The following is a 15919-nucleotide window of genomic DNA, read 5'->3' as shown; positions in this document are numbered from 1 at the left end:
CACTGAGTGTGGGCTCACTCTCCAAGAGAGGGGTTTGACTTTTGGCAAAGTGGCTCTGTGCTCAGCTGCATGACTGTCAGTCCAATGCACCACCAGCAGCTGGAGGAATGGATGTTCCAGCTCTAAAAGAGGTGTGGATACCTGGGACACACATGTCCCCCACACAGGTCCAGCCCCAACACAGCCGACCCTCCCGGAACTAAGCAATGGATTCTGAAATGTCAAGCCTAATGGGAAAGGTTAAATAGTTCCAGATGATGATGAAAGAATTAGAATCTTCCTAATTGAGTTATTGAAGAAATGGAGTAAAAGAGTATCCTGCCTTTTCCCAGGTCTACTGAACACTGAGGTATAACAATAAAGCTAACAGGTTAGAGGAGTATTTGATTCACTCATTCATGCATTCATTCATTCAGTTAGTCATTCAACAGAGAGTCACTGAACTTCCACTATATGGGGAAAAGCAGGAAACAAGACAAGAACAAGCTGTGTCCTTGTGAAGGTCACAGCCTGCTCAGGCCAAAACCATCAAATCAACACTCTCAGAACATGCATTTTTAAGTGTGCATCAGTATTATGAAGAAATAATATACAGAAGCACTGTCCAATGGAATTCTCTACAATGATGAAAATACATCACATCTGTATTATCCAATATGGTAACCACTTACAACGATGGAAATATATCACATCTGTATTATCCAATATGGTATCCACTTAAAGTGACAGAAATATATCATGTCTGTACTATCCAATATGGTAACCAGTTACAATGATGGAAAGAAATATATCACGTCTGTATTATCCAATATGGTAACAAATTACAATGATAGAAATATATCACGTCTGTATTATACAATATGGTAACCACTTACAGTAATGGAAATGTATCACATCTGTATTTTCCAATATGGTAACCACTTACAGTAACAGAAATGTATCACATCTGTATTATCCAATATGGTAATCACTTACAGTGATGGAAATATATCGCATCTGTATTATCCAATATGGTAACCACTTACAGTGACAGAAATATATCACATCTGTATTATCCAATATGGTAATCACTTACAGTGATGGAAATAGATCACATCTGTATTATCCAATATGGTAATCACTTACAGTGATGGAAATATGTCACATCTGTATTATCCAATATGGTATCCACTTACAGTGATGGAAATATATCATGTCTGCATTGTCCAATATGGTAATCACTTACAATGACAGAAATACATCACATCGTATTATCCAATATGGTAACCACTTACAGTAATGGAAATATATCACGTCTGTATTATCCAATATGGTAATCACTAATGACAATTCATCTGGATGTTGGTCACTTAAAATGTGGTTAGTGTGACCAAGACATTGAGTTTTTAAAATTTTATTTAATTTCAATTAATTTAAACCATAAGTGTAACATGTAGCAAGTGGCTACCCCCATCATTTAGATGAGGGCTGGGGCCAGTAAAAGCATCTCCAAATTAATGACATCCAATCTGGGCTTTTCAGGATAAGAAGAAATGAGAGAAACTAAGAATAAAGGAAGAACTTTATAGTCAATAGAAAAACCACACCTAAGGGCAGAAACAGAGGAGGATCTAAAGTAGGAATGTTTGGCTTATACAGTGATTTTGGAGAGCGCTGTGTGACACACAGTGAGGTCAGCACTGTCTTGACAATACTGCAGAGATATTTACCTAGGAAAAGAAGGTAATGGAGAGTTTTCAGTAAAGGTCAGATAGGATTAGGTTTAACTGTTTAGGTGGTCAATCTGCCATTGAAGAACAGAGTTAGGGAGTGGGGGATTGAGCTAAGAAACAGGGCACATCCTTTAAAAGTTGGACACACACACACACAGAGCTCAACACACTCTAGATTAGGATAAGCAGAAATGTTTACTTAACACCACTCTTGGTCTGTGTGTATCCGGTGTGACCTCTTTGAGGAAATTTGGTTCCATACATCAGACTCACAAATAGCTTTGTAAGAATAGCTTTATTCTTAGGACTTTTTTCAGAAATATGGTATCATGAATTCATAAGCGTATGCTCAAGGATGTCACTGCTTCATTGTTGAAATAGCAAAAACTGGAAATTACCTAACAATGTCCCTTATTAGTATACTAACTCAAGAAAGTGTGTTATAGACAAATAGGGAATAATGAGAATTCACAAAAGTTTTTGAAGAGTGCTCCAACTTAAGTTAAAAGCATGTAACAGTATTATATGAGCCCACACACATACGTATGCATGAAACAAATTATATGTATGCATAAATACATGCTTTTTTGTTTTTTTGCAGTTTTTGGCCAGGGCTGGGTTTGAACCCCACCACCTCCGGCATATGGGGCCAGCGCCCTACTCCTTTGAGCCACAGGTGCCGCCCTGTTTTTTTTTTTGAGACAGAGTCTTACTATGTTGCCCTCGGTAGAGTGTCATCACATCACAGCTCAGAGCAACCTCCAGCTCTTGGGCTTAAGAGATTCTCTTGCCTCAACTCCCAAGTAGCTGGGACTACAGGCCCCTGCCACAATGCCCGGTTATTGTTGTCATTATTGTTTAGCAGACCTGGGCCAGTTCAAACCTACCAGCCCCACCCAGTGCATGAGGCCAGTGCCCTGACCACTGAGTGCAGGCACCAAGCCAATACATGCATTTTTTTTACGTAAATTTCAAATATATACAAATATGCAAGAATCTTCTTTATCCTTGGTAAATGAGACAAGTCTGGGTGGGAGGGAAATTTCCTCTTCATTCTGTTGTTGTTGGCATTGTTTTATTTATCTACCAGGGACGTATAATATGAAATATGAGCTCATGAAAAATAATTTCTATCTGTAGGTATCATCTGTGACATCCTTTGCTGCAGACAGAGTGGGTCTGTTTTATTTCTTTTATTCTTCCCAAAATTCCTTCCTTCTTTCTTTTTTTTTTTTTTTTTTTGAACGGTAACTATGTACATTAATGCACTTCTAGGGTACAGTGTGGGGTTTTCACATGCAATCTGAAATACTTCCATCAACTGGTCAACACAGCCTTCATGTCATTTTCTCAGTTATTGCTTTAAAACGTTCACATTCTACTCTTAGAAAGATTCACCTGTACCCCTATAAGGTAAATCCTTCCTTCTTTCTTTCTTTCTCTTTCTTTCTTGCTTGGTTTCTTTTATTCTTTGCCAGAAATTAAACTCCGCATTTTCTAAGATAAGATCCCTTCACGAATCCAAGTAAATAATAAATTATAAAGGTCCTCAGTTCTTGTTTGTGGTATATTAGTCCTAGCAATTCTGGAGAAAAATGCCAAGTTTTCTCTGTTATTTCACTAAGAATGCTAATGGGGAGGCTCCGGGAGACCAACTCGGGGTAAATAGAATGTTCTGTGCACTTGGGATGCTGTTCACATCCACAGCCACACTTCCAGCACAGAGGTGGACAGGTGGGAAGGGAGAGAGTGCAGGCGTCCCTGTGTCCCTCTTGCTGCAACGGAAGCTGAAGTGTGAAGTTCAGTGACATGTTCTGGCCACAGCAGATGGCCGGCAGCAGGACAGGGTGAAAATCAGGCCTGGCTCATTCTAGCCAGGTCTCTCTCTTCCGTGGGTTCAGCCTGTCCTGAGGGCTGCAGTTGGGATACTTCAGAAGACTTCTAGACAAACAAACATTACACAGTAGAATTCCACAAAATTCTTGTAATTTCTTGAGACTTGTGAATGCATGGATGCATTCTGTGTTAAGGTTACTTGCACAATGTTAAGAAAATTAACTTTTAAAAATTCTATGCCTAGACAAATTAGGTTCTAGAAGGGTGTGAGAAGGCAGCTCTAAGTGTGGTGGTCAAGGCAAGTAGTTCTGAGACAGGAATCTGGGCACCAACAGCAGGCTGGCCAGGAGTAAACCAGAGGTGAGAAAGGCCAGTTAAAGGAGAAGACGTGATAATCACCAAGGAAGTGCTCTCCAGGGACAGCCCCCCTCCACCTGGGGAATGGTCCCCTGTTCCTATCAAACCTTACTCACACTACAAGTCACATCTGAATTAACAGACATGGAAGAGTAGGCTAGTTTCACGATAACTTCTAGATTCAAAGCCACTGTCAGTGGAATATAATTCAGGCTCAAAAAGTGACTTTTTCTCAGATTAGAACCAGAAAACTGAGGACATTGTTGGTCTGAAGAGTGGACATTGCTAAGCATTTCAAAGAAATATGATTCCTTAAAGGTTTTGAAACTAAATTTCTTCTCTCAAATTAGTGCATTTGTTAAGATTAAAAAATTCATTTTAAGAACTTAATTGCCCTCTTCAACCTTGAGACACATGACATGAGAGCTGCAAACTCGATGCCAGCATTTTAATTCGGTTTGAGTTAGCTCATTCATAAGACAGGCAAGTTTTTCTTTGTATTAACCACTAAAATAGTCATTGCATGTCTGAATGAAGGGAAGAAAAAATAGGAGTTTAAGAAAATGTCATATCAGGTTGTACATTTTGGTACGGTGACAGGTGACATACACATGGTGACATCCGAAGGATTTTTTTTTTTTTTTAAGAGAATGATACTGGGTATCTGGGAGATTTTTCCACAGATCCCAATTTTAAGGTACTTGTATAAAATAAAGCCAAGTGGCGGCTGTAAGTGAAGAAATTGCAGAAAACTTACTTTTAAAAACTTAAGTGCAGTAAACCTGAATCTCCAGAGATGGAGATTCCACCACCCACCTCCAGGGCGGTAACACCATCACTAGAAGTCAATCATCCAAGTTCTTTACTTCCTAAAATAAATACGCTTATTTAATGTGGAAGCACGTTCTTCTCTTTAAATGGAAAATCAGTATCACTTGAAAGCAAATGCAAAATTTTTTACAATATAAAGTTAATTAATACAATTAAATACGATACTGTTACCCTAAAAATAACACAGCTAAGATTCTCTCTCTACTAAAAGCCAAAGTAGTCATGAACCCTTTAAAGTATGTTGAATGGTAAGTAACATTCTTTTCTCATTTCATGATTCAGCACTGTTGATTGCCCTCAAACTATCTCTCCAGACATATAATTCTCACATTTGGGCAAGGCTGCCAGAATTAATAGGCAAAAACATTCCAGGCAGCCTTTTAATCAAAGGCCCATCATTTTTGGCTAATATATTCAACTCTCTATTTTCCAAGATAGGATTTCATTAGTAGTTCCTAAATAAATCCAGTAGTATAAAAATAAATCATTGAGGTCAACGGCAAGAGGAAGGTAGAATGCTACATGTTTTTAATTAGCAAAGACATGATTCTTCTGCTGGGCTAGGGGTGAATTAATTTCTAGCAGTGCCCAGTGCTCCAGACAATGAATCACAAATATCATTTCAACCTGTTACCCATAAAAAATTAAACCCAATCCTGTGACTCACTGAGTTCTACTCTGAGTCAGGGACAGGATTAACTTATCTTTTGTGAGAAGTATATTATTATCCTCATTTTTTTTTTTTTTATGAAGAAGCTAAACAATAAGAAGTTTTAGTTTTCCCCAAGGCTAGAGAACTGATATGTTCTCAAACTGAGCTCCAAACTAAAATGTGAGTCTCAAACTTACTCTAGTTATACCCTATACAAACTAACATATCCATTCAATTATATATAGAGAGAGACAATGAAACGGTTATCCCAGCAAGATTTCTAATAGTTATCAGTAAAATTATTCTAAAATTTATATGGAAAGGCAAAAGAAATAGAATAGCTAAAACAATTTTAAAAAGAAGATGAAGGAGTCAGTCTACCCTATTTCAAGACTCACTGTATAGTTATAAATATAGACAAGTATATACACACATCATTGTATATAAATAAATATAATAAACATAAATAAGGCAGGTAGAATAACAGATGAGAATAGAGGACCCAGGAATAGACACCCATATAGGCAAAACGCCTATATGCCTCTGGCCAAAAAAATCCGTTTGAGAGAGAGCAGTGAAAAGACTTTGTGCAGGCACACTTGTAAGAAACTGAGGCAGAATCCCATGTGGCCAGGTTGGTTGTGGGCCTCATATGACCAAGGCTTTGGCTAGAATAGCATTTCCAGACTGCATTAAGGAATTAACGTTGACTTGATAAGGCCAATGAAAAAGCCCTTTGGAACACTGGCCAGATACCCATCAGTAACCTTTCCTGATCTGTGGTAAATGATGAAGGTAGCTTGCTGACAGGTCTGGGAATGGAGTAACCTTTCCTGATCTGTGGTAAGTGACGAAGGTCGCTTACTGACAGGTCCAGGAATGGTAATGTGCTCGGGGACCTCAAGAGAAGAGGAATTTACCAAATGTATACAGGTATCTAATGGCACAGATGAAACCTGGGCTCATGAAAGACTTTTGAGAAGTCCTGCCTGAGAATTCCTTATAAAAGGCTCCAGCAAAAAACCCCCTGACTTAAGGCCTACATGGGAGCAGAGGTTTGCACACAAACTCCTGTATGCCCAAGAAGTTTCTCTATGCTTTGCTTAAAGATCTGAAGTAACTGCCTCCAAATGGCATGGTCAGTAGAACAGACATTCAAATCGGTCTCTTTCTCCCATAGCCTCAGGCTTCATCAGATAAGAACAAAGAAAGTAATGACTGACAACATGTTCTTCATTAAGTTATGTTAAACCGGGTTATGTTGAAAGGGTTATGCTTAAAGGTGTATGTTGGGTGGATTATCAGATTACCAGGGAGGAGCTACTTACAGGGCGGGTGGTCAGAAGATGTTTAAATGGATTAATGAGGTCATTGCTGTATAGTGCACATGCCCAAGATTGCTTATATAAACCAACAGTGAACAAAGAAAGCTTGCCATTTTGCCTGAGTGAGCAGATGGTCACCTTTATTTAAAACACAATCCCAATAAGCATGCTTATTCTTCGCGACATGGCTTTTCCGTGAGACCCTTACGGCAACACACCCACAAAAATGCTCAGTGGAGAAAAGACAGTCTGTTCAACAAGTAGTGCTGGAGTAACTGAACATCTACAGGCAAAATCACAGTCATAATAACTTTAACCTAAAATGCACACTTTATATATAAAAAATTAACTCTAAATGAATGGTGCCCTTAAATGTAAAATGCAAACTAGAAACCTTTTAGAAGAAATGTTTTTAAAAATATTCAAGATACTGGGCTGAACAAAGAATACCAAAAGCATAATTCACCAATGGAAAAAAGTAGGAAATGAGATCTGTATCAAAAAATTTTTCAACTGATTTAGGAAATACCCTATTACAATTCCTCTACTCGGCAGATATCCAGAAGACCAAAAATCACTTTATAACAAAGATATTTGTACCAGAATGTTTATTGCAGCCCAATTCATAATTGCTAAGTCATGAAAGAAACTCAAGTGCCCATCAACCCATAAATGGATCAATAAATTGTGGTATATGTACGCCATTATGCAGCCTGAAAGAAAGATGGAGACTTTACCTCTTACATGTTTACATGGATGGAGCTGGAACATATTCTTAGCAAAGTATCTCAGGAATGGAAGAAAAAGTATCCGATGTACTCAGTCTTAACTATGAAACCAATATACCTTTCTTATGAAAACTATAACACAATTATAGCCCAAGAAGAAGGGGAGAGAGAGGGGAGGGAAGGGGAGAGGATAGGTAGAGGAAGGGTAATTGGTGGGACCACACCTATGGTGCACCTTACAAGGGTACATGTGAAATTTACTAGGTGTAGAATATAAATGTCTTAACACAATAACTAAGAAAATGCCATGAAGGCTATGTTAACCAGTTTGATGAAAACATTTCAAATTGTATATAAAACCAGCATATTGTACCCCATGATTGCATTAAGGTACACAGCTATGATTTAATATAAAAAAATTGTAACAATAGAAAACAGATTAGTGGTGGTCAGGGATTTAGGACTATGAGAATGAGAACAGGATGGGACAATCAATTATTTAAGAACAGGAAGAAGGATCCTAGTCCTGGGGGAATATTCTGTATCTTGACTGTATCAGTGTCAGCATCCTGGTTTTCAAGTTGTCCAGTAGATTTGGAAAATGTTACTACTGAAGAAAACTTGCCCAAAGGCACGGGACATCTCTCTGTGTTATTTCTTACAACTGCATGTGAACCTCAAAGTATCTAAAAATGAAAATTTTAATTTTTAAAAATGAGACAGTGGTTCTGAACCTTTTGGAAAGTATAAAGGATGGGAATTGGGCAGGCCTCGGGCAGAGAGGTTGGGGCCCCTATTAGAATCTCATACAAGCTACAAGTGAGCAGCTCAGAAAAGTCACCTGAATCCTACCCTCGGAACGTGGCTAACAACTCCACTCGAGTACACAATACACACAGCTAACATTTATGTTCCCTGGGATCTGGGGCATAATCAGAAGCTGAGAGTACTAATAAAATAGGGTCACCCCTCCCCAACTTCTCTGCAAAAATCAGCTTCCAAACACCAAAAAATGTAGCCATTTGTATTCTGGAAATGTTCATTTCAACATTCAGATATACCTCACGGCATTTCTGTGTTCACAATTTTATTTTGAATTTCACAAAACAGAGGTTTCAGGAAGGAGGCAACATAATCTCATCCTGCCTGAGAATCTCCAAAGGTCTTATTTCTAACCCACTAGTATCAAATTCCTATAATAGGAGGAAAATCAAATTTGCCTTTCCTCTTTATACACACACACACACAGAAGAACTGGGAGATATTTACAGGTATCTTTTCATTTCGATATCTGACCTGATACTCAGAATAGTTCACCCTTAATTATAGTTAACAATAAAAGTCCAAGATTACACTGTTGATAACTTGAGGACAGTGATTATATCTGCTTCATTTAAGAGGGTATCACTCAGCTTAACACTAGTAGACCTTCAAAGAATGCATGATGAACAATAAAATAAATAGAAGAAAATATATTCCAAATGAAAACTACCTTCTTAAAATACCAAAGGTAACAATTCTCTATAAACTTATAAAGTTGTTTTTAAAAAATGAACATCTAGTCTTTCATAAAATATTTATAAAAATAAACTGATAGGCTGGGTGTAATGACTCCCACCTATAATCCCAGCACTCTGGGAGGCCAACGTAGGAGGATCCCTTGAGCACAGGACTTAAAGACCAGACTGAGGAAGAGTGAGATCCCATCTCTACTAAAAATAGAAACACTAGCCAGGCATTGTGGTGGGTGCCTGTAGTCCCAGACATTTGGGAGGCTGAGACCAAAGGATTGCTTGAGCCCAAAAGTTTAAGGTTGCTTATGAGCTGAGACGATGCCATGGCACTCAATCCAGGGAGACAGGGTGAGACTCTGTCTCAAAAAATAAATAAATAAACTAAGCAAATAGATAAAATAAACTGGCCGATGTGGGGGAAAGTATCCTATTACTAATCTGCTGGATATCTACAGGTAGAGTCACTAAATTGGCCATTCTTTGCTTTAAGCAACTTGGAGGATGATGATGTAAAGTCTGACTTGATGTAAAATTAATGGTGTCGTACACGTGACAATCAGATGACGATGACTGAAGTGCCAACTCCAAAGCAGTGACCCTAATTCCAAGGGAGCAGAAATGCCACGTCATCTTGACTGACGCATGTATATATCCAAGTCTGGCCATAAATTTCATGACTTAACGCCTCTTTTTCTTGAAGGAAAAAAAAAAAAACCAGTACTTCGTGCATCTTCCTGAAATGGTTGCGTGTGTTTGTATAGGCATGTGAGTCTGCACGTGTACACGATCCATAATGATAGTGTACAAAATATCTATGTCTATGATTTTAACATTATAATTATGACTCTGTCGTGATGCCGTAAAATGCATAGATTCGAAATCTCAAAATCCCCAATGAAACATCAAAGCCTTTCTGGCATCCCAGTTCAGGGTAAAACCGGACAATGCAGCATTAGAAAATATTCTGTTTTCTCAAATCTGGCCGCTAACTGCTTAATTTTTAAGCCTATTCTCTGCTATCAAAAGTCCCCCAAATTAACAGGCATCCCTCCTAGTTCAGTGAGCTCAAAATGAAGTTACAGGGAGATGTATTTCTCATTATTCAGGCTCTTTGTGCAAAGATCACGAAAAGTCTGATGGAAACAAACATCCTTTCCATACTTAGCATCAGTGTCAAGAAATATTTATGCTTGTCCATTATTTCTTGGTTATTAAGTGTGTTTTTCTAACCAAAAAGCAAGTTCTTTGAGGGTAATAGCCACTGCAGTAGAAGTAGTGAAAATAACACCCAATTAAGTGTCCCCGTCCCCTCCCTGCACTAGGAGGAGGGCAGTCAGAGATGTTAATTGGGTTTCTACCATGTTAAACATCGTGCTAAGCACTTTACAATGATCCATCTATTAGAAGGTTATTAAAAGTGTCCACATTTTCACAGAAGACTGAGGCTTGTGATATTAAGTAACTCACCAGACATTACACAACCAGACACTGAGTTGGGATTTTAATGTGGTCTCATATCAAAGCCTACTCTCTCTTAGACCACTACACACTGATGGAATTCTTCCTTCCTTCTTTCCTTCCTTCCTTCCCTCATTCCTTCCTTCAACAAGTCTTCCTCAAGTGCTCAGTCTGTGCCAGGCACTGTTCTAGGCACTGGGGCACAGCTAGGATTAAAAGAGAGAGACCCCAGCCCTCACGGAGCCTCACTTGCCCTTTGGGGTATAAGAACAATAAGCAAATAGGTAAATATCCAGGCCAATACGTGTGTGTGTGTGTGTGTGTGTGTGTGTGTGTGTGTGAGGGGGTGATATGTCTAAGGAGAAAAACAGGGATAGAAGGAAGAGGGGAGAGAAATATAACAGGGTGGTCTGAAGGGCTTCCTGAAAAAGTGGCTGAAGGGGTGGGCAAGTGGGCCCAGAAGGGAGAGCTGGGAAACAGCATTCCAAGCAGAGAAGGAGCAGAAAGAGGAAAGGTTCTGAGTCCGAGTCCTTTGTACGGCTTCACTCTGCTGTACATGGAAAGCCACTGTGGTTTCAACAGCCAGGCAGCATGCCGTGCCTTACATTTCCAGAGAAACTTGTCGGCCGCCATGTTGAGATTGGATGAAGGGGAGCCAGGGCCCAGGCAAGGGGATAAAGGAGCAAGTTACCCCAGCATTCCAGGGAAGAGATGAGTGGGGCTGGGGACGGGGTGGTGGCTGTGGATGGGGTGAAAGGTCATTGGATTTTAGGCAGAGGATGTCTAGGATGGAGTCAACAAGATCTCCTGACCCAGTCATTGTGGGGTGACAGATGAACGGAGAAGAGAGAAACAGCCTCAAGCTTTGCTTGTTTGCTTTCTTGCCTCATTGATTTTTATCTGGGCAACCAACACTTGGGGACCTCTAGGGAGTGAGTTGGAGAAGACTCCAGGAGAAGCAAGTGTGGGTGACACAGTCAAAGGTTTGGACGCAGTAAGTCTGAGTCATCTGTTAGATGTGCAAGTGGAGATGTGGGGCGGTAAGGAGAAGGTGTCAGACCAGCACGCAGAGACAAGGCCTGAACGACTACCTCGTTGGTAGGTGAAGGCACAGAATTGTTATTTAACGGCAAGTAACTGAGGGATTGGGTGTGGATGAAGAAAATGGGTCTGAGCTTAAGCTCTGAAGCTTGCATTATGAACACACTCTGGCAAATATTGACTGGAAAATTCTCTCCTTTGCAAGGGAAAAAACTAAGCATCATATGATGCTGCTGAAGTCACACCCTCTGCACGTTAATGATATGAAAATGGCCTCATTTGCCACTGGCCTAAGAAGAAATGGTTAGTGCAGTTTGTGGACTAGTCAGATAATTACAGACAGTTGCTCCCCTCCCACCCCAGGCCCCTAAATAATAACAGTAACCCTTCTGAACAAATACCAGAGCTCAGCTTGCAACCTCCAAGAACCAATGGCGATTAAGCTGAAGAATGTAGATGTGAAGACGCTGAAAGTTTGAGTTAAATGATTGGAATTTCATTAAGCTTTATGATGTTTAAGGAAAAGAATACGGCTATACATATTTGATCACTTAATTACATAAACTGTTGGGGGAGTTAGGACTTCAACTGAAGATGGCCACTGATCTGTGACCCATTTGAATGGGGATGTTCTTGGAATGTTTCCTGTCCCAGTTCCAGCTACTTGGGAGATCCCAGCTTCAAAAAAACAAAAAGGAATGTTTCCTGTCCCATTAAAAACATTTGGATTTATATGTATATATGGGTGATATATATTACGTAATATATGCATTACATATTATATGCATGTGTTTTTATATGTGTATACACACACATATATGATTTATAAAAGCTCCATCTGATGAAAAGATCTACAGCTGCATAAGTATTCATGCCTTGGGATACTTCTAGATGGAAAGAAAAGGGACTTGATAATCCCATCTCCTTCCACTAGTCCTAACTCATCATCGATTATACTAAAGAAAATAAAAAAATCCGAAACAATGCTCCATCCTTTCATTGCATTTTCACAAGTATCTCATGGAAGATGATCAAATAGTGTTCAGACTATTACAGTCGTGCAGACTAGATAAAAAGAGGCCAAGGAAGGTCAAGGGTCCTAGGGCTCACAAGTCAGAGAAATAGAATTCGTTCCCTTCTCTCTTTCCAAATCCGAGGGATTATTCCTTGGCACAGCAGCTGCTGACCATGAGATGCTGTTTTTGTATTTAATTATAAAGCCCCCCAAACATGGTTACTTTCCACAGACATTTGTCTGGATTCCATTAATAAAACCACCCTCGAGCCAGTTCCTAAAGAGGACTGGGACTTGAAGGTCTGACATTCATGGTATAGCTGGATGCATACTTCACATGCACTTGCTGGAGGCTAAGTCTGTGCCAGACACAGTGCCCCTCCTCACTGAGACTCGCCCGTGTTCTTAGAATATACAGGGTGCGCGCTGTTCTAGGCTATATGCAGGCCAGACTAATACCACTGACATTCCTTACTTTGGACAGAGGGCCCATCTGCCATTTTCCCAAAGCATCTTTCCCCTGACTTTCAGTTCTCGTTAGAACTTGAGTTTACACTGTGTTCTGAAAACTGCGTGATCCGCCTTGTGTGTAAATTACATCACGAAAACATTTTTTAAAAATTAACTTATTACAAATAAGACAAGTTTATTTGACTGTATTTTTGACCTTTCTCTCTGTGAGTGGTAACCATAACTCAGTGGATATTCTGAAATCTAGTTGAGTGTTAAGACAGATGAAACGAATCCATCTCCAGAAAGTATACTGCTCACTGGCACCAAAAATACTATAAAATATAAAAAAAAAATGCACACTAAACTACATTTCTGATCTTTATGCTTTAAATATCTGCCTTAAATGCTGGCACACACATAGGACTATATTATATTGAGTTTAATAATATAGAAAAAATAATCTCAATTACCACAAACCAGGAAGTGGTGGTAACCCATTTTTCAAATAAATTACCATGTGTCACGATTTGGCATAAACTCTGATCCTTATGAATAATTCATATCTTGTGCATTAATAATGCATGTTCTTCCTACTGGAATGCTCTCTAACACAGAACGGATGCCTCTTACCAATTTCCTCAATTGGCATGCTGGAGTAAATCCAGATTAGAATGGCGTTTTTCATCCTCCCCTTAAAACTGCAATACTTGGCCAGCCTATAAGCTGATCAGAAATATGAAGTTCCTATTATTTTTTTTTTTTTTTGCAGTTTTCATGGGAATTACTCTGTGAAGTTCCCCAACAATGGTTGTTCTCGCCAATGAGCACATTTGCAAAGTTGAAAAGAAAACCCAGGGAACTTTGGCAGGGCTGATGGAGACGGTTAGTGCTGTCACCTTGCTCTCTAAATACATGTTTATATATTCACAATATCACAGGACCTAACTGCTAATACCTGGTAACCAGCAGGAAAAAATAGAAAGAAGGATGGAGGGAGGGAGGAAGAGAGGGAGGGACGGAGGAGAGAGAAAGATAGAGTGGGAGAGGGAGAGAAAGAAAGAGAGAAGGAAAGGAAAAGAAAGAAGGAGGGAGGGAGGGAGGGAAAGATAAAGAAAGAGAGAGAGAAGGGAAGGAAGGAAGGAAGGAGAGAGAGAGAATCAGGCAAAGGTTTTATAATAATTACAGGTGTTCCTGCCAACCAGGGTTCCCCCACCCCCACCCCCACCCCCGGCTCAGTGTACTACTGTGAAATGCCTTTTCAATTTTCAGTAAAAATATCTGCCACACAAAAACAGTCCAAAAACCAATTAAGAGAAAGATACCAAACGTCATATACACTCACTTGTAGAGAAAGACTCTCACTTGTCGGTCCCTCGCCCACCACAGGGACCTTCTGCATCATTTCAGGGGCTACGGAAGTAGACTTTCCTCTCCTGGCCCCTATTTCACCCCCATCTCTGGGCAAAAGGCACAGGAATAACTAAAAACGCAACAAAACTTGACACAAGGCGAAGAGAAATGAGGTACTTAGTTTGCAATCAAAAAACTAAGGGTTGCATCTGCTAACCCTCCCTCAAGAATTCCTTCCCCATCCCTCCAACCCACAGACAGAGAGAGTGGTTTCTCTCTTCCAGGCCCCCTAGTGAAGAGCCGAGAGAGACGGGGGCAATCAGAGGGAGTTTCAGAATCTGTCCCCAAGTACCCTCAGATTCATTCACTAATTCTTTCCGTAGATAATTTAGCGAGCACTTTCTCTACGCCGGGTATCACGTTCGTCCACACTAAATAATCTTCCAGTGGGTCCCCAATGTGTATTCCGGCTACAGAAATCCATCACCTGCGTTCAGGTTGAGACAAAATTCAGCCTCAGGCATCTCCCGGGCGCCGGCCTCGGGCACAGGTCAGCACACACCGCCTTTGCAGCACCTGGACAGAGGGGGTCACTGTCCAGGATCACCAGTCAGGAGAGACCTTTCTGCTGGGTACAAATCTCTCCCTGGGGTCCGAGGGTCACTGACCTCGTTCACACCAAGAATGTGTGTCCTACTCCTCAACCAGCCCATCCGTCCCCCGGAAAAGTTAAGTTGGCGGCGAGTGGAAAGAGAGGGGCGGCTGGGCCGTCCGGCCGGCTCCGCGCCCGCCCGGCTTCTCGGCTCCGACTCCCATGGCTACTGAGAAATATTTATTTCGAGGAGATGGGCTCCAGCGGCTACCGCAGCCCAACAGCGGCCACCACCAGAAAGCCAAGTCATCCGCGAGATAAAGATAGATCCATTACATACCTAGACGCTGGCCTTCCAGTGGCCGCCGCGGGAGGTGTGGGTTTGGGAGAGAAGCCACCGCGCGCCTGGCCAGCGCAGCCGGGAACCTCCTTCCCCTCTCCAGGGATGCCGGCTCAAGATAAAGACAATCGCGCCGGCGAACCGGGAAAGGAAGGATCGATACTTACCCCGAGGCGTCTGCTCCGGATCCTCACGTAGCCTTGCTTCACTATGTCATTAAAATTGGAAGCCATCCCAGGCAGCCGGTAGCCCCCCTTACCCAAGCGCGCGCACCCTAAGTGGCTTTGGGGAGGGTCGAGGGCGGGCAGGGTCAAGAGAAGGAGTCGTGGGGGGAAAGTTGGAGAGGTGACGCTGCTTCGGGTGCCGCTCTGCGAGGCTTCAGAAGGCGCGCATCACTTTCTCCGTCCCCCAGACCCCGAAAGTGGGCGGCCGGCTCGCAGCCACTTTAGGGGAGCGCGGAGCCGGGAAGCGAGGCTGGAGCGCGGGTGTCAGCTGACTCCGCCGCGGGCCCGCCAGGAGGAGGAGCAGCGCCTGCCAAGGGATCCAGCCCTCCCTCTTCCCGGGGCCGAGGAGGAGGAGGAGGAGGAAGGAGGCAGGGGTGGGGGGCTGAGAGGAGGAGCCGCGCGCGTCCCGCGCCGGGCTGTGGCCACCCGCGAGCAGCCGCACTCGACCGCGCTGGCACCTCCCGGCCTGGTCTCCCGCCCAGCTTCCCGAC

General features: G+C 41.7%; 1 protein-coding gene across 2 annotated transcripts in view; it reads right to left on the bottom strand.

The window, feature by feature from the left end:
• DOK5 (docking protein 5) overlaps positions 1 to 15666 on the bottom strand; it is a 141252-nt gene extending 125586 nt beyond the window's left edge. Inside the window, exon 1 of one of the 2 annotated variants that reach the window (XM_012803842.1) lies at positions 15478 to 15666. Coding sequence is in view for 1 of the 2 variants with exons in the window: in XM_003787709.3 (XP_003787757.1) it covers positions 15372 to 15437 (66 nt within the window). In the remaining variant the exon portion in view is untranslated. Of the gene's footprint in view, positions 1 to 15371 lie in introns of both variants that reach the window. The other variant, XM_003787709.3, reaches the window with a different exon arrangement.
• Between the last annotated feature and the right edge of the window lie 253 nt (positions 15667 to 15919).

Source organism: Otolemur garnettii, unplaced genomic scaffold (assembly GCF_000181295.1).
Source record: "Otolemur garnettii isolate 467f Iridium unplaced genomic scaffold, OtoGar3 scaffold00023, whole genome shotgun sequence".
Classification (NCBI taxonomy): Eukaryota; Metazoa; Chordata; class Mammalia; order Primates; family Galagidae; genus Otolemur; species Otolemur garnettii.
This window is presented reverse-complemented; position numbering and strand designations above follow the sequence as displayed.